Genomic DNA, 27213 nt, shown 5'->3' on the forward strand with positions numbered 1-27213 from the left:
CTCTCTCTCGCTCTGCCCCCTTCTCTCTCTCGCTCTGCCCCCTTCTCTCTCTCGCTCTGCCCCCTTCTCTCTCTCGCTCTGCCCCCTTCTCTCTCTCGCTCTGCCCCCTTCTCTCTCTCGCTCTGCCCCCTTCTCTCTCTCGCTCTGCCCCCTTCTCTCTCTCGCTCTGCCCCCTTCTCTCTCTCGCTCTGCCCCCTTCTCTCTCTCGCTCTGCCCCCTTCTCTCTCTCGCTCTGCCCCCTTCTCTCTCTCGCTCTGCCCCCTTCTCTCTCTCGCTCTGCCCCCTTCTCTCTCTCGCTCTGCCCCCTTCTCTCTCTCGCTCTGCCCCCTTCTCTCTCTCGCTCTGCCCCCTTCTCTCTCTCGCTCTGCCCCCTTCTCTCTCTCGCTCTGCCCCCTTCTCTCTCTCGCTCTGCCCCCTTCTCTCTCTCGCTCTGCCCCCTTCTCTCTCTCGCTCTGCCCCCTTCTCTCTCTCGCTCTGCCCCCTTCTCTCTCTCGCTCTGCCCCCTTCTCTCTCTCGCTCTGCCCCCTTCTCTCTCTCGCTCTGCCCCCTTCTCTCTCTCGCTCTGCCCCCTTCTCTCTCTCGCTCTGCCCCCTTCTCTCTCTCGCTCTGCCCCCTTCTCTCTCTCGCTCTGCCCCCTTCTCTCTCTCGCTCTGCCCCCTTCTCTCTCTCGCTCTGCCCCCTTCTCTCTCTCGCTCTGCCCCCTTCTCTCTCTCGCTCTGCCCCCTTCTCTCTCTCGCTCTGCCCCCTTCTCTCTCTCGCTCCGCCCCCTTCTCTCTCTCGCTCCGCCCCCTTCTCTCTCTCGCTCCGCCCCCTTCTCTCTCTCGCTCCGCCCCCTTCTCTCTCTCGCTCCGCCCCCTTCTCTCTCTCGCTCCGCCCCCTTCTCTCTCTCGCTCCGCCCCCTTCTCTCTCTCGCTCCGCCCCCTTCTCTCTCTCGCTCCGCCCCCTTCTCTCTCTCGCTCCGCCCCCTTCTCTCTCTCGCTCCGCCCCCTTCTCTCTCTCGCTCCGCCCCCTTCTCTCTCTCGCTCCGCCCCCTTCTCTCTCTCGCTCCGCCCCCTTCTCTCTCTCGCTCCGCCCCCTTCTCTCTCTCGCTCCGCCCCCTTCTCTCTCTCGCTCCGCCCCCTTCTCTCTCTCGCTCCGCCCCCTTCTCTCTCTCGCTCCGCCCCCTTCTCTCTCTCGCTCCGCCCCCTTCTCTCTCTCGCTCCGCCCCCTTCTCTCTCTCGCTCCGCCCCCTTCTCTCTCTCGCTCCGCCCCCTTCTCTCTCTCGCTCCGCCCCCTTCTCTCTCTCGCTCCGCCCCCTTCTCTCTCTCGCTCCGCCCCCTTCTCTCTCTCGCTCCGCCCCCTTCTCTCTCTCGCTCCGCCCCCTTCTCTCTCTCGCTCCGCCCCCTTCTCTCTCTCGCTCCGCCCCCTTCTCTCTCTCGCTCCGCCCCCTTCTCTCTCTCTCGCTCTGCCCCCTTCTCTCTCTCGCTCTGCCCCCTTCTCTCTCTCGCTCTGCCCCCTTCTCTCTCTCGCTCTGCCCCCTTCTCTCTCTCGCTCTGCCCCCTTCTCTCTCTCGCTCTGCCCCCTTCTCTCTCTCGCTCTGCCCCCTTCTCTCTCTCGCTCTGCCCCCTTCTCTCTCTCGCTCTGCCCCCTTCTCTCTCTCGCTCTGCCCCCTTCTCTCTCTCGCTCTGCCCCCTTCTCTCTCTCGCTCTGCCCCCTTCTCTCTCTCGCTCTGCCCCCTTCTCTCTCTCGCTCTCACCCCCCTTCTCTCTCTCGCGCTCTGCCCCCTTCTCTCTCTCGCTCCGCCCCCTTCTCTCTCTCGCTCCGCCCCCTTCTCTCTCTCGCTCCGCCCCCTTCTCTCTCTCTCGCTCCGCCCCCTTCTCTCTCTCGCTCCGCCCCCTTCTCTCTCTCGCTCCGCCCCCTTCTCTCTCTCGCTCCGCCCCCTTCTCTCTCTCGCTCCGCCCCCTTCTCTCTCTCGCTCCGCCCCCTTCTCTCTCTCGCTCCGCCCCCTTCTCTCTCTCTCTCTCTCTCCGCCCCCTTCCCTCGCTCTCTGCCCCCTGCCCCCTTCCCCCTCTCTCTCTGTCCTCTGCCCCCTTCCCCCTCTCTCGCTCTGCCCCCTTCCCCCTCTCTCGCTCTGCCCCCTTTCCTCTCACTCTCGCTCTGCCCCCTTCCCTCTCACTCTCGCTCTGCCCCCTTCCCTCTCATTCTCGCTCTGCCCCTTCCCTCTCACTCTCGCTCTGCCCCCTTCCCCCTCTCTCTCGCTCTTCCCCCTTCCCCCTCTCTCGCTCTGCCCCCTTCCCTCTCACTCTCGCTCTGCCCCCTTCTCTCTCTCGCTCCGACCCCGTCTCGCTCCGCCCCCTCACACGCTCGCTCGATCTGCCTCCCCCACCCCCCCCCAACCCACTTTCTCCTTCTCTCCCACAGGTACCTTCTCTACAGCTTCCCGGTGACGTCGGCCATTATTGGAGTGGCCACGAACTTCACCTTCCTCTGCGTCATCGTGCTCGTGAGCTACCTGCAGTGGATCTGGGGCGGGTTCTGGCCCCCGCCAAGGCCACAGCGTCAAAACGACGGTGACCAGACTGTGGCGGAAGTGGCCTCGGTGAGTAAGCTCGGGTGTGGGCGGGGGGGGGCAGGGGGAGCTAAGCAGGTCATAGGTCATAGGTCAGTGAAGCGGGTATCCAGCCAGTGACGATGAGCAAAGTGATCAGTGGATTATTCAAATACAGCGCTGTCCTCTTCCTCCCTCTTATCCTTCCTCATGGTGCTCGACGATTCCCGACTGGCCCGCTCGTCACGTGTGAGCGGCGGCTATTCGAGCCTGGAAGGAATCGCGTTACTGTCCAGTGATTTTCCCTCTCCCCCCCCCCCTCCCCACTTGAAAGTGAGCCCCGGGGTGGTGTTGGGGAGGGGGGGTGGCGGGGGGAGGCAAGGTCAGCTGACTCAACGCATGCAAGAGCTGAACCGCAATGGGGGCCTTCGGATCGGCTGGGCTCCGTGCCACGCTGGCAGTGAGCCATCAAAGGGGGGGGGGGGGGGGTGGCGTGGGGAGCCGAGGGACTGGCTAAATGAGCGTTTGGTCGCTCAGCACCAAGGTACCCCAGTACAGCCTCTTCCCCCCCCCCCATCACTGACAACACCTCAGCCTGATTTCCCCATCTCTGTCGCGCCCGGCAACTTTGGGCAGAGCTGTTCTGAGCACCGTTGTAAAATTCTCGTCCTTGTTTTCAAATCCCTCCATGGCCCTCGGCCCTCGCCCCCTCCCTATCCCTGTAATCTCCTCCAGCCCCACGGCCCTCTCTTCCCCCCTCCCCCGAGATCTCTGCACTCCTCTAATTCTGCCCTCTTGAGCATCCCTGATTATAATCGCTCCACCATCGGTGGCCCCAAGCTCTGGAACTCCCTCCCTAAACCTCTCTTACCCCTCTCTCCTCCTTTAAAATGCTCCTTAAAACCTACCTCGGTGACCAAGCACTTGCCCGAACATCTCCTTATGTGGATGGGTGTCAGATTTCGCCCTGTGAAGCGCGGTGAGATATTTTACTAATGTTAAACGCGCTGTATCAATGTACAGTGTTGTTGAGAGTGCCTAAGTCAGAGCGCTGAGATCTGTTGTGATCAGCGGCTGGGAATTACCCGGACAGGAATTGAAAGGCGACATGGGAGCCCTCGACTTGTTGCCGTACCAACATGTACCGCCCAGGAAGCTACAAGGCTTCCATTCGGGACTACAGCTGGCCTCCCCCTGTGTAACTGGGGACAGGTCGACCATTCCGATATCCGTCTCTCCAGCTACCCCCCTCCACCCCCGCTCCTGCAAGGGTTGGTTCCCTCACTGGGGTGCAAGTCCCAGAGTCTCGACCATTGTTCACGCAGTGCAAAGCTATTCGACCGCGGGGGGCGATTCCTTGCCCGCTCCCGTGCGATCAGTCGATGGCGGTTTCTCCCCTTTTTCATCATCGTAGGCAGTCCCTCGAAGCGAGGATGACTTGCTTCCAGGCCAAAAAGGGGACAAGTTCACAGGTGTCTCAATGATGGATCTAATATTCCGGATCCCGAACTACATCCTGAAGGGTGGAAGGTGCCTGTGGGTGGGTTTTTTTAACGCGGGGTGACCATTGCACACCAGCCACCACACGGGGCTTGACCGAGCTAGGCCTCGGTCCAGGGGCAAGGGTTAACCAGGACGACTGGAGTCCAGCTTTGCTGCACGGGCCCAGTGCGCGCCCACATATCGCACACAGTGTGGGGCTGGGGCCCGTGCTGTCCCTGGGCCCCAAACTCTCGCCTCTCCTGGGCCCCAAACTCTCGCCTCTCCTGGGGCCCCGGTCACCTCCCTCTACGGACTCTCGCCGCCCCCTCGCCCCTCCTGCTGTGCCCGCCCGCACTGCGGTCAGCGACCTGGCTTCGCAGCCGTCGCCCTCCTGCAGCAGCACGCGCTGCTCCCTGGCCGTGGTATACCGCCACACGCTGCTCCCTCCAATGGCCCCGGCCTGCCGATGGTCTCGCAGGCCGGGACCGCGCCGATTTCCGGGCCTGTAATGGTCAGAGGCAAATGCTTTACCTTGAGACCACCAGCCGAGAAGTAGGTGGGAGGACATTTGCTAGACGACCCTAAACCTTGCTCGCCCCTCTCACTGCGACGAGTTTTCCCAGAATTAATTCTGCCTGTGTGCTGTTAACCTGTTCTCTCTCTCTCTCTCTCTCTCTCTAGCTCTCGTCTCGGGTACAGTCCCAATCAACACAAAGTGACCACGCTGGCCCCCGGCAACGCCCCAGTTTTACACCCAACATGTCGCCCTACAACATGCATACCAGCACCCCGAACCGCTCGGCCATCGGCCTTCAGAGCCAGCTTCCCATGTCGTATATTAACCAGCTGCCGCAGGGTCCGGACCACTACAGTGCCCACGTGTCAGGTACACTTACTTGTAGCATTATTGGCTCCGGGATGTGGGCCTCGCTGGCCAGGCCCCGTCCCGTCCCATCCCTCATCGCCCCTGGCGAAGGCGCTGGCGAGCCGCCATCTTGAGCCGCCGCAGTCCCGTGTGGTCAAGGTGCTCCTACAGTGCTCTCCGGCCACCGGAGGGGGGAGGAGCTGTGAGCTGTCAATCAGAAAATGAGTTGACCCAGTCTCTCTCTCTCCTCAACCCTTAGCATTCATATCATAGGCGGTCCCTCGAAACGAGGATGACTTGCTTCCAGGCCCCAAAAAAATGGACGAGTTCACAGGTGTTTCAATGAAGGCCCCGAACTACATCCTGAAGGGTGGAAGGTGCCTATGGGTGGATTGTTTTAACGTGGGGGGTGACCGTTGTACACCAGCCACCACACGGGGCTTGACAGAGCGAGGTCTCGGTCCAGGAGCAAGGGTTAACCAGGACGACTGGAGACCAGCTCTGCTGCACGGACCCAGTGCGCGCACATATCGCACAGTGTAGGGCTGGGCCCGTGCTGCCCCCTGGGCCCTCGCCTCTCCCGGGCCCCCGAGCTCGCGCCTCCCCTGGGCCCCGATCACATCCCTCCACGTTAACACCACGCGATTGGCAGGGGTGTGGCATTGGGCAAACGAAACCAGGCACATCATGCAAGGCGGTCATGCAGAGAGTTGGGCGGGCACGAGGCTGTGTGTCCACCTTGCGAGTCAGCAGGTTGTGGGTTCAAATCCCACCTCGGGACTTGTGGCCCAGCGACGATGAAGGAACGGCCGATATATTTCCAAGTCGGGATGGTGTGTGTGTGTGACTGGGAGGGGAACGTGGAGGTGGTGGTGTTCCCATGCGCCTGCTGCCCTTGTCCTTCTAGGTGGGTAGAGGTCGCGGGTTTGGGAGGTGCTGCCGAAGAAGCCTTGGCGAGTTGCTGCAGTGCGTCTTGTAGATGGTGCACACTGCAGCTAGGGGGCGCCGGTGGTGGAGGGAGTGAGTGTTGAAGGTGGTGGGTAGCGTGGCCCATCGAGCGGGGCTGCTTTGTCCTGGATGGTGTCGAGCTTCTCGAGTGTTGTTGGAGCTGCAACTCATCCAGGCAAGTGGGGAGTGTTCCATCACACTCCTGACTTGTGCCTTGTAGATGGTGGGAAGTCTTTGGGGAGTCAGGAGGTGAGACACTCGCAGAATATCCAGCCTCTGACCTGCTCTTGTAGCCACAGTATTTATGTGGCTGGTCCAGTGAAGTTTCTGGTCAATGGTGACCCCCAGGATGTTGATGGTGGGGGATTTCGGCGATGGTAATGTCAAGGGGCAGTGGTGAGACTCTCGCTTGTTGGAGATGGTCATTGCCTGGCACTTGTGTGGCGCGAATGTTACTTGCCACTTATCAGCCCAAACCTGAATGTTGCCCAGGTCTTGCTATATGCGGGAATGGACTGCCCCATTATCTGAGGAGTTGCGAGCGGAACTGAACACTGTGCAGTCAGCGAACATCCCCACTTCTGACCTTATGATGGAGGGAAGGTCATTGATGAAGCAACTGAGGATGTTTGGGCTTAGGACACTGCCCGGAGGAACTCCTGCAGCGGTGTCCTGGGGCTGGGATGATTGACCTCAAACCACAGCCATCTTCCTTTGTGCTGCGTATGATTCCAGCCAGTGGAGAGTTTTCCCCGATTCCCACTGACCAGTTTTGCTCGGGCTCCTTGATGCCACACTCGGTCAAATGCTGCCCTGATGTCAAGGGCAGTCACTGCCACCTCACCTCCTGGAATTCAGCTCTTCTGTCCATGTTTGGACCAAGGCTGTAATGAGGTCTGGGGGCCAAGTGGTCGTGGCAGAACCCAAACTGGGCATCTGTGAGTAAGTGCCACTTGATAGCACTGTCAACGAAACCTACCATCACTTTGCTGATGATTGAGAGTAGACTGATGGGACGGTAATTGGCCGGGTTGGATTTGTCCTGTGTTTTGTGGACAGGACATACCTGGGCAGTTTTCCACATTGTCGGGTGGATACCAGTGTTGTAGCTGTACTGGTACACCTTGGCTAGAGGCACGGCTGGTTCTGGAGCACAAGCCTTCAGCACGACAGCCGGGATGTTGTCGGGGCCCATAGCCTTTGCTGTATCCAGTGCGCTCAGCCGCTGCTTGATATCACGTGGAGTGAATCGAATTGGCTGAAGACTGGCTTCTGTGATGATGGGGACCTCGGGAGGAGGCCGCGATGGATCATCCACTCGGCACTTCTGGCTGAAGATAGTTGCCAACGCCTCAGCCTTGTCTTTTGCTCTCGCGTGCTGGGTTCCGCTATCATTGCGGGTGGGGATATTCATGAAGCCTCCTCCTCCCGTTCAATTGTCCACCACCATTCGCGATTGGGCGTGGCAGGACCGCAGAGCTTTGGTCCGATCCGTTGATTGTGGGGTGGCTTAGCTCTCTCGATGCCATGCTGCTTCTGCTGTTTAGCATGCATGTGGTCCCGTGTTGCAGCTTTCCCAGGTTGGCACCTCATTTTTGGGTACACCAGGTGCTGCTCCTGGCATGCTCTTCTGCACTCCTCATTGAACCATCCCCTGACTGGATAGTAATGAGAGTGAGGGATATGCCGGGCCATGAGGTTACAGGTTGTGGTGGAATACAATTCTGCTGCTGCTGATGGCCCACAGCTCCTCATGGATGCCCAGTTTTGAGCTGCGAGATCTGTTCTGAATCTATCCCATTTAGCACAGTGATAGTGCCACACAACACGAGGGAGGGTGTCCTTAGTGTTGTGCGGTGGTTACTGCTACCAATGCTGTCATGGACAGATGCATCTGCGCCACGTAGATTGGTGAGGACAAGGTCACGTAGGGTTTTTCCCTCGTGTTGGTTCTCTCACCACCTGCGGTAGACCCTTCAGGACTTGGCCACCCCGGTCAGTAGTGGTGCTACCGAGCCACTCTTGGTAATGGACATTGAAGGCCCCCACCCAGAGTACATTCTCAGTGCTGCTTCCAAGTGGTGTTCAACATGGAGGAGTCGTCATCATCATAGGCACTCCCTCGGAATCGAGGAAGACTTGCTTCCACTCTTAATGAGTCCTTAGGTGGCTGAACAGTCCAATACGAGAACCACAGTCCCTGTCTCAGGGGGGACAGACAGTGGTTGAGGGAAGGACTGATTTGCCGCACACTCCTGCGCTTGGTCTCTGCACGCTCTCGGCGACGAGACTCGAGGTGCTCAGCGCCCTCCCTGATGCACTCCCTCCACTTAGGGCGGACTGGTCTTTGGGCCAGGGACTCCCAGGTGTCGGTGGGGGATGTTGCACTTTATCAGGGAGGCTTTGAGGGTGGTCCCCTGTAACGTTTCCTCTGCCCGCCTGGGGCTCGCTTGCCGTGTAGGAGTTCCGAGTAGAGCGCTTGCTTTGGGAGTCTCGTGTCTGGGGGACATGCGGACAATGTGGCCCTGCCCAGCACCTCAATGCCGGAGTAATGATTGATCAGCTGAGGGAGGGCGGTAGGTGGTAATCAGCAGGAGGTTTCCTTGCCCATGTTTGACCTGAAGCCACCAGACGTTATGGGATGCGGAGTCAATATTGAGGACTCCCAGGGACACTGCCTCCCGTATACCACTGAGCCACCACCGGTGGGACAGCACATACCCAGGGATGGTGACGGAGGAGTCTGCGACTTTGGCGGCAAGGTATGATTCTGTGAGCATGGCTGTTGCTTGACCAGTCGACGGCACAGCTCTCCCAATTTTGGCACAATTCCCCAGATGTTGGTGAGGAGGATGTTGCAGGGTCAACTGGGCTGGGTGTGCTGTCGCCGTGTCCAAGATCGAAGCCGGGTGGGCCATCCGGTTTTATTCTTATTATGGTTTCTTGTAGTAGTTTGCTACAACTGAAGAGTCGACCACATTGCTGTGGGTCTGGACCAGGTAGGGGGCGGCAGTGAACCAGATAGACTTTTACGACAATCCAGTAGCTTAATAGTCACCATTACTGCCACTAGCTTTTTAATTCCAAATTTATTTAATTCACTCAATTTAAATTCCCCAGCTGCCGTGGCGGGATTTGAACTGGTGTCTCCGGATCATTAGTCCCGGCCTCTGGATTACTGGTCCCTTAGCATAACCACTCTGCCATCGCACCCGGTGGCTCGTATGAAGTGTAAACACGGGTATGGAGCAGTTGGGCCGAACGGCCTGTTACTGTGCTGTACTTTCGATGTTGTTCTGTGTTGTTGGAACATCCCAGCATCCATTCATTGAAATGTTGCCCATATCTTTCAGGCCAGATGGAGGCCAGTGGAGGAAGCAATCGCGACTCTATGGTGACTGGAACTACCTTTGGAGGTACGGTTTCCAGTTATCTAAATACAGCTCATTAAAAAAATTCCCCAGCTGCCGTGGTCGGATTTGAATTCACGTTTCTGGATCATTAGACCAGGCCTCTGGATCACTGGTCCCGTAACATAACCACTCTGCTAATGTTCCCGCAAAATAGTCATCCTGCTCCGCTTTTGTCTGCCAAAAGATTCCAGTGAATGAAAGGCTTTCCATTTAATTCACCAAATTTGCCATCAAACACTCCCAGGGGCAGGTACAGCACGGGGTTAGATACAGAGTAAAGCACCCTCTACACTGTCCCATCACACACTCCCAGGGCAGGTACAGGGGGTTAGATACAGAGTAAAGCTCCCTCTACACTGTCCCATCAAACACTCCCAGGGCAGGTACAGCACGGGGTTAGATACAGAGTAAAGCTCCCTCTACACTGTCCCATCAAACACTCCCAGGACAGGTACAGGGTGTTAGATACAGAGTAAAGCTCCCTCTACACTGTCCCATCAAACACTCCCAGGGCAGGTACAGGGGGTTAGATACAGAGTAAAGCTCCCTCTACACTGTCCCATCAAACACTCCCAGGGCAGGTACAGGCGGTTAGATACAGAGTAAAGCTCCCTCTACACTGTCCCATCAAACACTCCCAGGGCAGGTACAGCATTGGGTTAGATACAGAGTAAAGCACTCTCTACACTGTCCCATCAAACACTCCCAGGGCAGGTACAGCATTGGGTTAGATACAGAGTAAAGCACTCTCTACACTGTCCCATCAAACACTCCCAGGGCAGGTACAGCACGGGGTTAGATACAGAGTAAAACACTCTCTACACTGTCCCGGGGCAGGTACAGGGGGTTAGATACAGGGTAAAACACTCTGTGGTTTATTGTAACCTCAGAAGAGTACACGTTACTGCTGCACTTCCCACACCAGCTAAAATGGTCACTGAATTTGACATAAAGTCACAGTGTGAGCTAGTTAGAGATGTTCAGATTTTAATGAAAATGCACTGAACCTGAGTTTTTCTCCCCCTTGCCCTGAGATCCGTGGGGCTGACAGGGAGACCTCGCTCAGCGAAGGGCCGGGGGCTCTGAAGAAGCGCTCTAATTTGGGTTTATCTGTTAAATGATCAGGCTGGCCAACAGCTTTCTTCGGCAGCACCTCCCAAACCCGCGACCTCTGCCCCCTAGAAGGACAAGGGCAGCAGGCGCACGGGAACACCACCACCTCCACGTTCCCCTCCCAGTCACACACACCATCCCGACTTGGAAATATATCGGCCGTTCCTCCATCGTCGCTGGGTCACAATCCTGGAACTCCCTCCCTAACAGCACTGTGGGAGCACCTTCACCACACGGACTGCAGCGGTTCAAGAAGGCGGAATGGAAATCATCTGGCCAAAGCCATGAGCATACCTCCCAGGTGTCTGAATAAGTTTCAAAAGGTACAGGTTCCAATCACCTAAATACTGTTCTTATCTTTCAGACATGACATGGGACCCCTCCGGACTAATGGATCAGACCTCCATAATGTCTGATCCAACTTCAACAGGTATGGTTTCCCGTTATCGAAATATTGCCCATTAAAAAGACTGGTCTTGATGGATTGCATTTGCACATATTAAAATAAGTTAGGTAATAGATAGCAGAGACACTATATTATATATATTTATCACATATATATAATTTATTACACATATATATATATATACATATACCTATCTATACCTATACCTATCTATACCTATCTATACCTATCTATACCTATCTATACCTATCTATACCTATCTATACCTATCTATATCTATCTATACCTACCTATCTATCTATATCTATCTCTATATCTATCTATCTATCAATATCTATATCTATATCTATCTATATCTATCTATATCTATCTATATCTATCTATATCTATCTCTATCTATCTCTATCTATCTCTATCTATCTCTATCTATCTCTATCTATCTCTATCTATCTCTATCTATATCTATCTATATCTATCTATATCTATCTATATCTATCTCTATATCTATCAATATCTATCAATATCTATCTCTATCTATATCTCTATCTATCTCTATCTATCTCTATCTATCTCTATATCTATCTATATCTATCTATATCTATCTATATCTATCTATATCTATCTATATCTATCAATATCTATCAATATCTATCAATATCTATCAATATCTATCAATATCTATCAATATCTATCAATATCTATCAATATCTATCAATATCTATCTATATATATTATATATATATATAATTCCTACATTTAAAACGGGAGATAGGAAAGATAATGGAATGTTTACTCAAAGTTATAGTAGAGAAACATCTAGAAACCGAAAATATAATGAAAATTAGTCAGCCTGTATTTCAAAAGGGAAGGTGGTGCTTGACCAAACTTATTCAATTCTTTGAAGAAGTAACAGAGAGTGTAGACAAGGGTAATGTGGTAGATGTAACATATTTAGATTTTCGAAAGGCCTTTGATAAGTTGATGCATGGTAGACCCTTGAGTAAGGTCAGAGCTTGTGGTGCCTGGAGATAAGGAGCAGTAGCACAAGTTTCCACTTGTGGGGGAGACCAGAACTAGGGGCCATCAATACAAGATGGCCACTAATCAATACAAGATGGCCACTAATCAATACAAGATGGCCACTAATCAATACAAGATGGCCACTAATCAATCCAATCAGGAATTCAGGGGAAACTTCTTTACCCAGAGAGGGGTGAGAATGTGGAACACGCTGCCACAGGGAGGGGTTGAGGTGAATAGTATCGATGAATAGTGGGAAAGCGACTCAGAGAGGCTGCAAGGAGATTTGGATAGGTTAAGCGAATGGGCTAAGGTTTGGCAGATGGAATACAATGTCGGAAAGTGTGAGGTCATCCACCTTGGGGGAAAAAAAACAGTAAAAGGGAATATTATTTGAATGGGGAGAAATTACAACATGCTGTGGTGCAGAGGGACCTGGGGGTCCTTGTGCATGAATCCCAAAAAGTTAGTTTGCAGGTGCAGCAGGTAATCAGGAAGGCGAATGGAATGTTGGCCTTCATTGCGAGAGGGATGGAGTACAAAAGCAGGGAGGTCCTGCTGCAACTGTACAGGGTATTGGTGAGGCCGCACCTGGAGTACTGCGTGCAGTTTTGGTCACCTTACTTAAGGAAGGATATACTAGCTTTGGAGGGGGTACAGAGACGATTCACTAGGCTGATTCCAGAGATGAGGGGGTTACCCTATGATGATAGATTGAGTAGACTGGGTCTTTACTTGTTGGAGTTCAGAAGGATGAGGGGTGACCTTATAGAAACATTTAAAATCATGAAAGGGATAGACAAGATAGAGGCAGAGAGGTTGTTTCCACTGGTCGGGGAGACTAGAACTAGGGGGCACAGCCTCAAAATACGGGGGAGCCAATTTAAAACCCGAGTTGAGAAGGAATTACTTCTCCCAGAGGGTTGTGAATCTGTGGAATTCTCTGCCCAAGGAAGCAGTTGAGGCTAGCTCATTGAATGTTTTCAAGTCACAGATAGATAGATTTTTAACCAATAAGGGAATTAAGGGTTACGGGGAGAGGGCGGGTAAGTGGAGCTGAGTCCACGGCCAGATCAGCCATGATCTTGTTGAATGGCGGAGCAGGCTCGAGGGGCTCGATGGCCTACTCCTGTTCCTAATTCTTATGTTCTTATTTAAGGGGCAGCTGGATAAACACATGAGGCAGAAAGGAATAGAAGGATATGTTGATGTGATGAGATAAAGTATATCACAAATAGGCCAGAATGGTAGCTTATTGCCCTGAAGGACATTACTGAACCAGATGGGTTTTATTACTGACAATAGCTTTTTAATTCCAGATTTATTTAATTAGCTGAATTTAAATTCCCCAGCTGCCGTGGTGGGATTTGAACAAGTGTCATTGGATTACTGGTCCAGTAACGTTACCACTCTGCCATCGTACCCGGTGGCTCGTATGAAGTGTAAACACGGGTATGGAGCAGTTGGGCCAAATGGCCTGTTACTGTGCTGTACTTCCTATGTTGTTCTATGTCACTGGGACACCCATTGTAGTAACCGAACGGCCTGGGTTCTAATCATCAAAATATTGCCCATATCTTTCAGACCAGATGGACAGCGCTCGAGGAAGCAAGCACAGCTCTATAGTGTCACCTACTTCACCAGGTACAGTTTCCAGTTATCTGAATATTGCTCATTAAATAAACCCTGGTCCAGATGGATTGCACCTGCAGGAATTCGAAGTTTGGTAAAATAAATAGTATAGGCACTGTATTATATATATTTATTATACATATATTTTTTGTGGGGTATTGTTAATACTGAGGAGGACTGTGACAAAATACAAGATAACATTAATAAATGTTGCAGAATGGGTGTGTAATTGGCAAATAAATTTCAATATAGACCAGTGTGAGTTTAATAAGGAGGCCACATACTCCTTCGAAAGTAAGAGTCTAAACGGGGTACGGTGCAAAGGGATCGGGGGATACAGATACACAATCACTAAAAGTAACGACACAGGTTAATGCCGTATAAAGAGCAAAAGAAAGCACGGGGCTCATTTCTAGAGGCATGGAAATGAAAAGCAGAGAGGTGATGCTTACTTGTATATCATCATCATAGGCAGTCCCTCGGAATCGAGGAAGACTTGCTTCCACTCTTAGCATGAGTTCTTAGTATAATACGGGAACCACATTCTCCGTCACAGGTGGGACAGATAGTCGTTGAGGGAAGGGGAGGGTGGGACTGGTTTGCCGCACGCTCCTTCCGCTGCCTGCGCTTGGTTTCTGCACGCTCTCGGCAACGAGACTCGAGGAGCTCAGCGCCCTCCCGGATGCACTTCCTCCACTTAGGGCGGACTGGTCTTTGGCCAGGGACTCCCAGGTGTCAGTGGGGACGTTGCACTTTATCAGTGAGGCTTAGAGGGTGGTCCCTTGTAACGTTTCCTCTGCCCACCTTTGGCTCGTTTGCCGTGAAGGAGTTCCGAGTAGAGCGCTTGCTTTGGGAGTCTCGTGTCTGGGGCATGCGGACAATGTGGCCCTGCCCAGCGGAGCTGATCGAGTGTGGTCAGTGCTTCAATGCCTAGATGAGGACACTAATATTGGTGCGTCTGTCCTCCCGGGGGATTTGCAGGATCTTGCGGAGACATCGCCGGTGGTATTTCTCCAGCGACTTGAGGTTACTACTGTACATGGTCCATGTCTCTGATCCATGGGGGGTGGGGGTGGGGGTGGGGGTATCACTACAGCCCTGTAGACCATGAGCTTGGTGGCAGTTTGGAGGGCCTGGTCTTGAGGCGGCCGAAGGCTGCATTGGCGCACTGAAGGCGATGTTGGATCTCGTCGTCAATGCCTGGTCTTGTTGATAACTTGTATGGAACCTTCGTTAGATCAACATAGGAGAACGGAGATCAGTTCTGGTCTCCAAACTGAAAGCATATAGAGGCACTGGAGCAGGTGCAAAAAAATGTTCCCACTTGTGGGGGAGGCCAGAACTCGGGGCCATCAATATCAGACGGTCACTGATAAACCCAATGGGGAATTCAGGAGAAACCTCTTTACCCAGAGAGTGGTGAGAATGTGGAACTCGCTGCCACAGGGAGGGGTTGAGGCGAATATCATGGATACATTTAAGGGGAAGCTAGATAAACAGATTTGGGAGAAAGGAATAGAAGGATATGTTGATGGGGTGAGATAAAGTATATCACAAATAGGCCAGAATGGCAGGTTATTTCCCTGAAGGACATTACTGAACCAGGTGGGTTTTATTACTGATGCAAGTAAATCCAGGACGATTTCCTGGAGTGCAGCCAGGGCCATGTCCACAGCACCGTGGGTGGCTCAGCTGCACAGGGGGGGAGGAAGAAGACGGGAAGGGCTATGGTGATAGGAGATTCAAGAGTTAGGGGAGCAGATAGGCGCTTCTGCGGCAGCAAACGTGACATCAGGATGGTGTGTTGCCTCCCTGGTGCAAGGTTCAATGATGTCACTGAGCGACTGCAGGGCATTCTGGGGAGGGAAGGGGGACAGCCAGTGGTTGTGGTCCACATTGGTACCAATGACGTAGGTTGAAAGAGGGGTGAGGTCCTGAAAGCTGAGTTTAGGGAGTTAGGAGTAAGATTGAAAGCCAGGACCTCAAAGGTGGTAATCTCGGGATTACTGCCAGTGCCACCATACTAGTGAGGGTAGAAATAGACAGGCTAGTCAGATAAATACGTGGCTGGGGCATTGGTGTAGGAGTGAGGGCTTTAGTTTCCTGAACAATTGGGACCGCTTCTGGGGAGGGTGGGACCTGTACAGGTTACACCTCAACAGAGACGGGACCAATGTTCTCGTGGGTGGTTTTGATAGTGTGGTTGGGAGGGCTTTAAACTAGCTTGGCAGGGGGATGGGAACCCAGGAGAGGGCTCTGAGCCAGTTCGAGTGGGTGAGAGCTCAGATGAACAGAACCCCAAGAAAGGATGCAAAAGGCAGGAGGCAACAGAGCAGAGTAGCACTGGGGTAAGTGTAAACCACAAGGTGATAGGAAGGGACAATAAGTATGAATATAAAGGGGCTGCAGGAGGGGTCAAAACTAAAAATCATGGTTTAAAAACTAGTATTAAAACACTTTACCTAAACACATGTAGCATTCGAAACAAAGTAAATGAGTTGACGGCACAAATCATTACAAATGGGTATGATTTGGTGGCCATTACTGAAACGTGGTTGCAGGGTGGCCAAGACTGGGAATTAAACATACAGGGGTATCTGACAATTCGGAAAGATAGACAAGAAGGGAAAGGAGGTGGGGTAGCTCTGTCACTAAAGGATGATATCAGGGCAGTTGTGAGAGATGATATTGGCTCTAATGAACAAAATGTTGAATCATTGTGGGTGGAGATTAGAGATAGTAAGGGGAAAAAGTCACTGGTGGGCGTAGTTTATAGGCCCCCAAATAATAACTTCACAGTGGGGCGGACAATAATCAAGGGAATAATGGAGGCATGTGAAAAAGGAACGGCAGTAATCATGGGGGATTTTAACCTACATATCGATTGGTCAAATCAAATCGCACGGGGTAGCCTTGAGGAGGAATTCATAGAATGCATACGGGATTGTTTCTTAGAACAGTATGTTACAGAACCTACAAGGGAGCAAGCTATCTTAGATCTGGTCCTGTGTAATGAGACAGGAATAGTAAATGATCTCCAAGTAAAAGATCCTCTCGGAATGAGTGATCACAGTATGGTTGAATTTGTAATACAGATTGAGGGTGAGGAAGTAGTGTCTCAAACGAGCGTACTATGCTTAAACAAAGGGAACTACACTGGGATGAGGGCAGAGTTGGCTAAAGTAGACTGGAAACACAGACTAAAAGGTGGCACAATTGAGGAACAGTGGAGGACTTTTAAGGAGCTCTTTCATCGTGCTCAACAAAAATATATTCCAGTGAAAAAGAAGGGTGGTAAGAGAAGGGATAACCAGCCGTGGATAACCAAGGAAATAAAGGAGAGTATCAAATCAAAGACCAATGCGTATAAGGTGGCCAAGGTTAGTGGGAAACTAGAAGATTGGGAAAATGTTAAACGACAGCAAAGAATGACTAAGAAAGCAATAAAGAAAGGAAAGATAGATTACGAAAGTAAACTTGTGCAAAACATAAAAACAGATAGTAAAAGCTTTTACCGATATATAAAACGGAAAAGTGTGACTAAATTAAATGTTGGTCCCTTAGAAGATGAGAAGGGGGATTTAATAATGGGAAATGTGGAAATGGCTGAGACCTTAAACAATTATTTTGCTTCGGTCTTCACAAAAACCATGCCAAAAATTGCTGGTCACGGGAATGTGGGAAGGGAGGACCTTGAGACAATCATTATCACTAGTGGGGTAGTGCTGGACAGGCTAATGGGACTCAAGGTAGACAGGTCCCCTGGTCCTGATGAAATGCATCCCAGGGTATTAAAAGAGATGGCGGAAGTTATAGCAGATGCATTCGTTATAATCTACCAAAATTCTCTGGACTCTGGGGAGGTACCATCGGATTGGAAAACAGCTAATGTAACGCCTCTGTTTAAAAAAAGGAGGCAGACAAAAGGCAGGTAACTATAGGCCGGTTAGTCTAACATCTGTAGTGGGGAAAATACTTGAAGCTATCATTAAGGAAGAAATAGCGGGACATCTAGATAGGAATAGTGCAATCAAGCAGACGCAACATGGATTCATGAAGGAGAAATCATGTTTAACTAATTTACTGGAATTCTTTGAGGATATAACGAGCATGGTGGATAGAGGTGTACCCATGGATGTGGTGTATTTAGATTTCCAAAAGGCATTCGATAAGGTGCCACACAAAAGGTTACTGCAGAAGATAGAGGTACGCGGAGTCAGAGGAAATGTATTAGCATGGATAGAGAATTGGCTGGCGAACAGAAAGCAGAGAGTCGGGATAAATGGGTCCTTTTCGGGTTGGAAATCGGTGGTTAGTGGTGTGCCACAGGGATCGGTACTGGGACCACAACTGTTTACAATATACATAGATGACCTGGAAGAGGAGACAGAGTGTAGTGTAACAAAATTTGCAGATGACACAAAGATTAGTGGGAAAGCGGGTTGTGTAGAGGACACAGAGAGGCTGCAAAGAGATTTAGATAGGTTAAGCGAATGGGCTAAGGTTTGGCAGATGGAATACAATGGCGGAAAATGTGAGGTCATCCACCTTGGTGGAAAAAAAACAGAAAAAGGGAATATTATTTGAATGGGGAGAAATTACAACATGCTGTGGTGCAGAGGGACCTGGGGGTCCTTGTTCATGAATCCCAAAAAGTTAGTTTGCAGGTGCAGCAGGTAATCAGGAAGGCGAATGGAATGTTGGCCTTCATTGCGAGAGGGATGGAGTACAAAAGCAGGGAGGTCTTGCTGCAACTGTACAGGGTATTGGTGAGGCCGCACCTGGAGTACTGCGTGCAGTTTTGGTCACCTTACTTAAGGAAGGATATACTAGCTTTGGAGGGGTACAGAGAAGATTCACTAGGCTGATTCTGGAGATGAGGGGGTTACCTTATGATGATAGATTGAGTAGACTGGGTCTTTATTCATTGGAGTTCAGAAGGATGAGGGGTGACCTTATAGAAACATTTAAAATAATGAAAGGGATAGACAAGATAGAGGCAGAGAGGTTGTTTCCACTGGTCGGGGAGACTAGAACTAGGGGGCACAGCCTCAAAATACGGGGGAGCCAATTTAAAACCAGTTGAGAAGGAATTTCTTCTCCCAGAGGGTTGTGAATCTGTGGAATTCTCTGCCCAGGGAAGCAGTTGAGGCTAGCTCATTGAATGTATTCAAGTCATAGATAGATAGATTTTTAACCAATAAGGGAATTAAGGGTAACAGGGAGCGGGCGGGTAAGTGGAGCTGAGTCCACGGCCAGATCAGCCATGATCTTGTTGAATGGCGGAGCAGGCTCGAGGGGCTAGATGGCCTACTCCTGTTCCTAATTCTTATGATCTTATGTTCTATGTTCTTATGTATTAGGGATGGTTTTTTCGACCAATATGTCGAGGAACCAACTAGAGAGCTGGCCATCCTAGACTGGGTGTTGTGTAATGGGAGAGGATTAATTAGCAATCTTGTTGTGCAAGGCCCCTTGGGGAAGAGTGACCTTAATATGGTAGAATTCTTCATTAAGATGGAGAGTGACACAGTTAATTCAGAGACGAGGGTCCTGAACTTAAGGAAAGGTAACTTCGATGGTATGAGGCGTGAATTGTCTAGAATAGACTGGCGAGTGATACTTAAAGGGTTGACGGTGGATAGGCAATGGCAAACATTTAAAGATCACATGGATGAACTTCAACAATTGTACATCCCTGTCTGGCGTAAAAATAACACGGGGGAGGTGGCTCAACCGTGGCTAACAAGGGAAATTAGGGACAGTGTTAAATCCAAGGAAGAGGCATATAAATTGGCCAGAAAAAACAGCAAACCTGAGGACTGGGAGAAATTTAGAATTCAGCAGAGGAGGACTACGGGTTTAATTAGGAGGGGGAAAATAAGAGTATGAGAGGAAGCTTGCAGGGAACATAAAAACTGACTGCAAAAGCTTCTATAGATATGTAAAGAGAACAAGATTAGTGAAGACAAACGTAGGTCCCTTGCAGTCAGAATCAGGCGAATTTATAATAGGGAACAAAGAAATGGCAGACCAATTAAACAAATACTTTGGTTCTGTCTTCACTAAGGAAAACACAAATAATCTTCCGGAAATACTGGGGGACCGAGGGTCTAGTAAGAAGGAGGAACTGAAGGAAATCCTTATTAGTCAGGAAATTGTGTTAGGGAAGTTGATGGGATTGAAGGCCGATAAATCCCCAGGGCCTGATAGTCTGCATCCCAGAGTACTTATGAATGTGGCCCTTGAAATAGTGGATGCATTGGTGGTCATTTTCCAACATTCTATAGACTCTGGATCAGTTGCTATGGATTGGAGGGTAGCTAATGTAACCCCACTTTTTAAAAAAGGAATGAGAGAGAAAACAGGGAATTATAGACCGGTTAGCCTGACATCAGTGGTGGGGAAAATGTTGGAATCAATTAATAACGATGTAATAGCAGCACATTTGGAAAGCAGTGACAGGATCGGTCCAAGTCAGCATGGATTTATGAAAGGAAAATCATGCTTGACAAATCTTCTGAAATTTTTTGAGGATGTAACTAGTAGAGTGGACAAGGGAGAACCAGTGGATGTGGTGTATTTGGACTTTCAAAAGGCTTTTGACAAGGTCCCACATAAGAGATTGGTGTGTAAAATTAAAGCACATGGTATTGGGGGTAATGTACTGACGTGGATAGAGAACTGGTTGGCAGACAGGAAGCAGAGAGTCGGGATAAACGGGTCCTTTTCAGAATGGCAGGCAGTGACTAGTGGGCTACCGCAAGGTTCACTGCTGGGACCCCAGTTATTTACAATATACATTAATGATTTAGACGAAGGAATTGAATGTAATATCTGCAAGTTTGCAGCTGACACTAGGCTGGGTGGCAGTGTGAGCTGTGAGGAGGATGCTAAGAGGCTACAGGGTGACTTGGACAGGTTAGGTGAGTGGGCAAATGCATGGCAGATGCAGTATAATGCAGATAAATGTGAGGTTAAGCACTTTGGTGGCAAAAACAGGAAGGCATAATATTATCTGAATGGTGACAGATTAGTAAAAGGGGAGGTGCAACGAGACCTGGGTGTCATGGTACATCAGTCATTGAAAGTTGGCATGCAGGTACAGCAGGCGGTGAAGAAGGCAAATGGCATGTTGGCCTTCATAGCTAGGGGATTTGAGTATAGGAGCAGGGAGGTCTTACTGCAGTTGTACAGGGCCTTGGTGAGGCCACACCTGGAATATTGTGTTCAGTTTTGGTCTCCTAATCTGAGGAAGGACATTCTTGCTATTGAGGGAGTGCAGCGAAGGTTCACCAGACTGATTCCCGGGATGGCAGGACTGATATATGAAGAAAGACTGGATCGACTAGCCTTATATTCACTGGAATTTAGAAGAATGAGAGGGGATCTCATAGAAGCATATAAAATTCTGACGGGATTGGACAGGTTAGATACAGGAAGAATGTTCCTGATGTTGGGGAAGTCCAGAACCAGGGGTCACAGTCTAAGGATAAGGGGTAAGCCATTTAGGACCGCGATGAGGAGAAACTTCTTCACTCAGAGAATTGTGAACCTGTGGAATTCTCTACCACAGAAAGTTGTTGAGGCCAGTTCGTTAGATATATTCAAAAGGGAGTTAGTTGTGGCCCTTAGGGCTAAAGGGATCAATGGGTATGGAGAGAAAGCAGGAATGGGGTACTGAAGTTGCATGATCAGCTGTGATCTTATTGAATGGTGGTGCAGGCTCAAATGGCCTATTCCTGCACCTATTTTCTATGTTTTTAATTCCATATTTATTTAATTAGTTGAATTTAAATTCCCCAGCTGCTGTCGTGTCTCCAGATCAATAGTCCCGGCCTCTGGATTACTGGTCCAGTAAGGTTACCACTCTGCCATCGTACCCGGTGGCTCGTATGAAGTGTAAACACGGGCATGGAGCAGTTGGGCCGAATGGTCTGTTACTGTGCTGTACTTTCTATGTTGTTCTATGTCACTGGGACACCCATTGTAGTAACCGAACGGCCTGGGTTCTAATCATTGAAATATTGCCCATATCTTTCAGACCAGATGGACAGCGCTCGAGGAAGCAAGCACAGCTCTAAAGTGTCTTCACAACTTCCACCAGGTACGGTTTCCAGTTATCTAAATATTGCCCATTAAAAAACCCTGGTCCAGATGGATTGTAGCTACAGGGATTAGAAGTTATGTAATAGATAGCACAGGCACTGTATTACATAGATTTTATATATTTATATATAGAAATATTGTCTATATATATATATATATATATATGAATTTTTTAGAAAAGGGAATAGTGATTCCTACATTTAAAAAGGCAGATAGAACGCTGGGCAGGGCCACATTGTCCGCATGCCTGACACGAGACTCCCAAAGCAAACGCTCTGCTCGGAACTCCTACACGGCAAGCAAGCCCAAAGTGGGCAGAGGAAATGTTACAGGTGTCGATAAAATGCAACATTCCCACCGACACCTGGGAGTCCCTGGCCAAAGACCACCCTAAGTGGAGGAAGTGTATCCGGGAGGGCGCTGAGCACCTCGAGTCTCGTCGCCGAGAGCGTGCAGAAACCAAGCGCAGGCAGCGGAAGGAGCGTGCGACAAACCAGTCCCACCCACCCCTTCCCTCAGCCACTGTCTGTCCCACCTGTGACAGGGACTGTGGTTCTCGTATTGGACTGTTCAGCCACCTGAGAACTCACATGATGATGATGAAGAGAACGAGTCCCGGGAACTATAGACCAGTTTGCTTAATGTCGATGATAGGAAAGATAATGGAATCTTTACTCAAAGTTGTAATATGGAAACATCTAGAAACCGAAAATATAATGAAAATTAGTTGGTACGGACTTCAAAAGGGAAGGTCGTGCTTGACCAACCTTACTTCTTCAAAGAATTCAATAACAGAGAGTGTAGACAAGGGTAATGTAATAGATGTAGCATATTTAGATTTTCAAAAGGATAAGTTAATGCATGGTAGACCCTTGACTAAGGTCATAAGAATTAGAAACAGGAGTAGGCCATCTAGCCCCTCGAGCCTGCTCCGCCATTCAATAAGATCATGGCTGATCTGGTCGTGGACTCAGCTCCACTTACCCGCCCTCTCCCCGTAACCCTTAATTCCCTTATTGGTTAAAAATCTATCTATCTGTGACTTGAAAACATTCAATGAGCTAGCCTCAACTGCTTCCTTGGGCAGAGAATTCCACAGATTCACAACCCTCTGGGAGAAGAAATTCCTTCTCAACTCAGTTTTAAATTGGCTCCCCCGTATTTTGAGGCTGAGCCCCCTAGTTCTAGTCTCCCCGACCAGTGGAAGCAACCTCTCTGCCTCTATCTTGTCTATCCCTTTCATTATTTTAAATGTTTCTATAAGATCACCCCTCATCCTTCTGAACTCCAAGGAGTAAAGACCCAGTCTACTCAATCTATCATCATAAGGTAACCCCCTCATTTCTGGAATCAACCGAGTGAATCGTCTCTGTACCCCTTCCAAAGCTAGTATATCCTTCCTTAAGTAAGGTGACCAAAACTGCACGCAGTACTCCAGGTGCGGCCTCACCAATACCCTGTACAGTTGCAGCAACACCTCCCTGCTTTTGTACTCCATCCCTCTCGCAATGAAGGCCAACATTCCATTCGCCTTCCTGATTACCTGCTGCACCTGCAAACTAACCTTTTGGGATTCATGCACAAGGACCCCCAGGTCCCTCTGCACCACAGCATGTTGTAATTTCTCCCCATTCAAATAATATTCCCTTTTACTGTTTTTTTTTCCCCCAAGGTGGATGACCTCACACTTTCCGACATTGTATTCCATCTGCCAAACCTTAGCCCATTCGCTTAACCTATCCAAATCTCCTTGCAGTCTCTCTGAGTCCTCTACACAACCCGCTTTCCCACTAATCTTAGTGCCATCTGCAAATTTTGTTGCACTACACTCTGTCCCCTCTTCTAGGTCATCTATGTATATTGTAAACAGTTGTGGTTCCAGTACTGATCCCTGTGGCACACCACTAACCACTGATTTCCAACCGGAAAAGGACCCATTTATCCCGACTCTCTGCTTTCTGTTCGCCAGCCAATTCTCTATCCATGCTAATACATTTCCTCTGACTCCGCGTACCTTTATCTTCTGCAGTAACCTTTTGTGTGGCACCTTATCGAATGCCTTTTGGAAATCTAAATACACCACATCCATCGGTACACCTCTATCCACCATGCTCGTTATATCCTCAAAGAATTCCAGTAAGTTAGTTAAACATGATTTCCCCTTCATGAATCCATGCTGCGTCTGCTTGATTGCACTATTCCTATCTAGATGTCCCGCTATTTCTTCCTTAATGATAGTTTCAAGCATTTTCCCCACTACAGATGTTAAACTAACCGGCCTATACTTACCTGCCTTTTGCCTGCCCCCTTTTTTAAACAGAGACGTTACATTAGCTGCTTTCCAATCCGCTGGTACCTCCCCAGAGTCCAGAGAATTTTGGTAGATTATAACGAATGCATCTGCTATAACTTCCGCCATCTCTTTTAATACCCTGGGATGCATTTCATCAGGACCAGGGGACTTGTCTACCTTCAGTCCCATTAGCCTGTCCAGCACTACCTCCCGAGTGATGGTGATTATCTCAAGGTCCTCCCTTCCCACATTCCTGTGGCCTGCAAATTTTGGCATGGTTTTTGTGTCTTCCACTGTGAAGACGGAAGCAAAATAATTATTTAAGGTCTCAGCCATTTCCACATTTCCCATTATTAAATCCCCCTTTTCATCTTCTAAGGGACCAACATTTACTTTAGTCACTCTTTTCTGTTTTATATATCTGTAAAAGCTTTTACTATCTGTTTTTATGTTTTGCGCAAGTTTACTTTCGTAATCTATCTTCCCTTTCTTTATTGCTTTTTTAGTCATTCTTTGCTGTTGCTTAAAATTTTCCCAATCCTCTAGTTTCTCACTAACCTTGGAGCGAGCGGCACCTGGGGACAAGGAGCAGAATGGATAGCAAGCTGTCTATAAAACAGAAAACAGAGTCGGGGTTAAGGGTAGTTACTCAGCCTGGCAAAGTGTGGGAGGTGGTGTTCCACAAGGATCAGTGCTGAGACCACTGTTGTTCCCCATTTACATAAACCATTTGGACTCTGAAACCGGCAGTACAGTTTCAACATTTGCAGAGGACACCAAATTGTGGGGTATCGTTAATACAGAGGAGGACTGTGACAAAGTACAAGATATTTCTACAAAAACTTGCAGAATGGGTGTGTAATTGGCAAATAAATTTCAATATAGACCAGTGTGGGGTGAATAAGGAGGCCACATACTACTTGGAAAGTGAGAATCTAAACGGGGTAGAGGTGCAATGGGATCGTCGGATACAGATACACAAATCATTAAAAGTAATGACACAGGTTAATGTCGTATAAAGAGCAAAAAAAGCACGGGGCTCATTTCTAGAGGCGATGCTAACATGTATCGAACCTTCGTTAGATCACCATAGGAGAACGGAGATCAGTTCTGGTCTCCATACTGAAAGTTAGTTCAGAAACTAGGGTACAAACCGGACGGTCTGCACCCGGGCAGGACCGGAACCAATGTCCTAGGGGGAGTGTTTGCTAGTGCTGTTGGAGAAGGGTTAAACTAATATGGCAGGGGGATGGGAACCAATGCAGGGAGACAGAGGGAAGTAGAATGGGGGCAGAAGCAAAAGATAGAAAGAAGAAAAGTAAAAGTTGAGGGCAGAGAAACCCAAGGCAAAAAGCAAAAAGGGCCACATTACAGCAAAATTCTAAAAGGGCAAAGTGTGTTAAAAAGACAAGCCTGAAGGCTCTGTGCCTCAATGCGAGGAGTATTCGGAATAAGGTGGACGAATTAACTGCAGGTAGCAGTTAACGGATATGATGTAATTGGCATCACGGAGACATGGCTCCAGGGTGACCAAGGCTGGGAACTCAACATCCAGGGGTATTCAGCATTTAGGAAGGATAGACAGAAAGGAAAAGGAGGAGGGGTGGCGTTGCTGGTTAAAGAGGAAATTAACGCAATAGTAAGGAGGGACATTAGCTTGGATGATGTGGAATCGGTATGGGTGGAGCTGCAGAATACCAAAGGGCAGAAAACGCTAGTGGGAGTTGTGTACAGACCTCCAAACAGTAGTAGTGAGGTTGGGGACAGCATCACATAAAAAATAAGGGATGTGTGCAATAAAGGTACAGCAGTTATCATGGGCGACTTTAATCTACACATTGATTGGGCTAACCAAACTGGTAGCAATACGGTGGAGGAGGATTTCCTGGAGTGTATTAGGGATGGTTTTCTAGACCAATATGTCGAGGAACCATCTAGCCATCGAGCTGGCCATCCTAGACTGAGTGATGTGTAATGAGAAAGGACTAATTAGCAATCTTGTTGTGCGCAGCCCCTTGGGGATGTGTAACCATAATATGGTAGAATTCTTTAAGGTGGAGAGTGACACAGTTAATTCAGAGACTAGGGTCGTGAACTTAAGGAAAGGTAACTTCGATGGTATGAGACGTGAATTAGCTAGAATAGACTGCCGAGTGATACTTAAAGGGTTGACGGTGGATAGGCAATGGCAAACATTTAAAGATCACATGGATGAACTTCAACAATTGTACATCCCAGTCTGGAGTAAAAATAAAACTGGGAAGGTGGCTCAACCGTGGCTAACAAGGAAAATTAAGGATAGTGTTAAATCCAAGAGGCATATAAATTGGCCAGAAAAAGCAGCAAACCTGAGGACTGGGAGAATTTTGTAATACAGCAGAGGAGGACAAAGGGTTTAATTAGGAGGGAGAAAATAGAGTCTGAGAGGAAGCTTGCTGGGAACATAAAAACTGACTGCAAAAGCTTCTATAGATATGTGAAGAGAAAAAGATTAGTGAAGACAAACGTAGGTCCCTTGCAGTCAGAATCAGGTGAATTTATAATGAAGAACAAAGAAATGGCAGACCAATTGAACAAATACTTTGGTTCTGTCTTCTCGAAGGAAGACACAAATAACCTTCCGGAAATACTAGGGGACCGAGTGTCTAGTGAGAAGGAGGAACTGAAGGAAATCCTTATTAGGCGGGAAATTGTGTTCGGGAAATTGATGGGATTGAAGGCCGATAAATCCCCAGGGCCTGATAGTCTGCATCCCAGAGTACTTAAGGAAGTAGCCCTAGAAATAGTGGATGCATTGGTGATCATTTTCCAGTAGTCTATCGATTCTGGTTCGGTTCCTATGGAGTGGAGGGTAGCTAATGTAACACTACTTTTGAAGAAACGAGGGAGAGAGAATACAGGTAATTATAGACCGGTTAGCCTGACATCAGTGGTGGGGAAAATGTTGGAATCAATTATTAAAGATGTAATAGCAGCACATTTGGAAAGCAGTGATAGGATTAGTCCAAGTCAGCATGGATTTATGAAAGGGAAATCATGCTTGACAAATCTTCTGGAATTTTTTGAGAATGTAACTAGTAGAGTGGACAACGGAGAACCAGTGGATGTGGTGTATTTGGACTTTCAAAAGGCTTTTGACAAGGTCCCACACAAGAGATTAGTGTGCAAAATTAAAGCACATGGTATTGGGGTAATGCACTGACGTGGATAGAGAACTGGTTGGCAGACAGGAAGCAAAGAATAGGAATAAACAGGTCTTTTTCAGAATGGCAGGCAGTGACTAATGGGCTACCGCAAGGTTCAGTGCTGGGACCCCACCTATTTACAGTATACATTAAGGATTTAGACGAAGGAATTGAGTGTAATATCTCCAAGTTTGCAGCTGACACTAAGCTGGGTGGCGGT

At 49.4% G+C, this 27213-nt stretch overlaps 1 protein-coding gene across 1 annotated transcript in view; it reads left to right on the forward strand.

Annotated features, from left to right (window-relative positions):
- The window catches only part of bscl2 (BSCL2 lipid droplet biogenesis associated, seipin), a 54791-nt gene that overhangs the window by 21569 nt on the left and 6009 nt on the right, over positions 1–27213 (forward strand). The window contains exons 5-10 of the mRNA XM_070868224.1: positions 2401–2578; positions 4691–4895; positions 9176–9238; positions 10713–10778; positions 13359–13418; positions 21451–21513. Coding sequence (XP_070724325.1) covers positions 2401–2578; positions 4691–4895; positions 9176–9238; positions 10713–10778; positions 13359–13418; positions 21451–21513 — 635 coding nt within the window. The remainder of the gene's footprint in view (positions 1–2400; positions 2579–4690; positions 4896–9175; positions 9239–10712; positions 10779–13358; positions 13419–21450; positions 21514–27213) is intronic.

The sequence above is a fragment of the Pristiophorus japonicus genome, chromosome 27, assembly GCF_044704955.1.
Source record: "Pristiophorus japonicus isolate sPriJap1 chromosome 27, sPriJap1.hap1, whole genome shotgun sequence".
Classification (NCBI taxonomy): Eukaryota; Metazoa; Chordata; class Chondrichthyes; family Pristiophoridae; genus Pristiophorus; species Pristiophorus japonicus.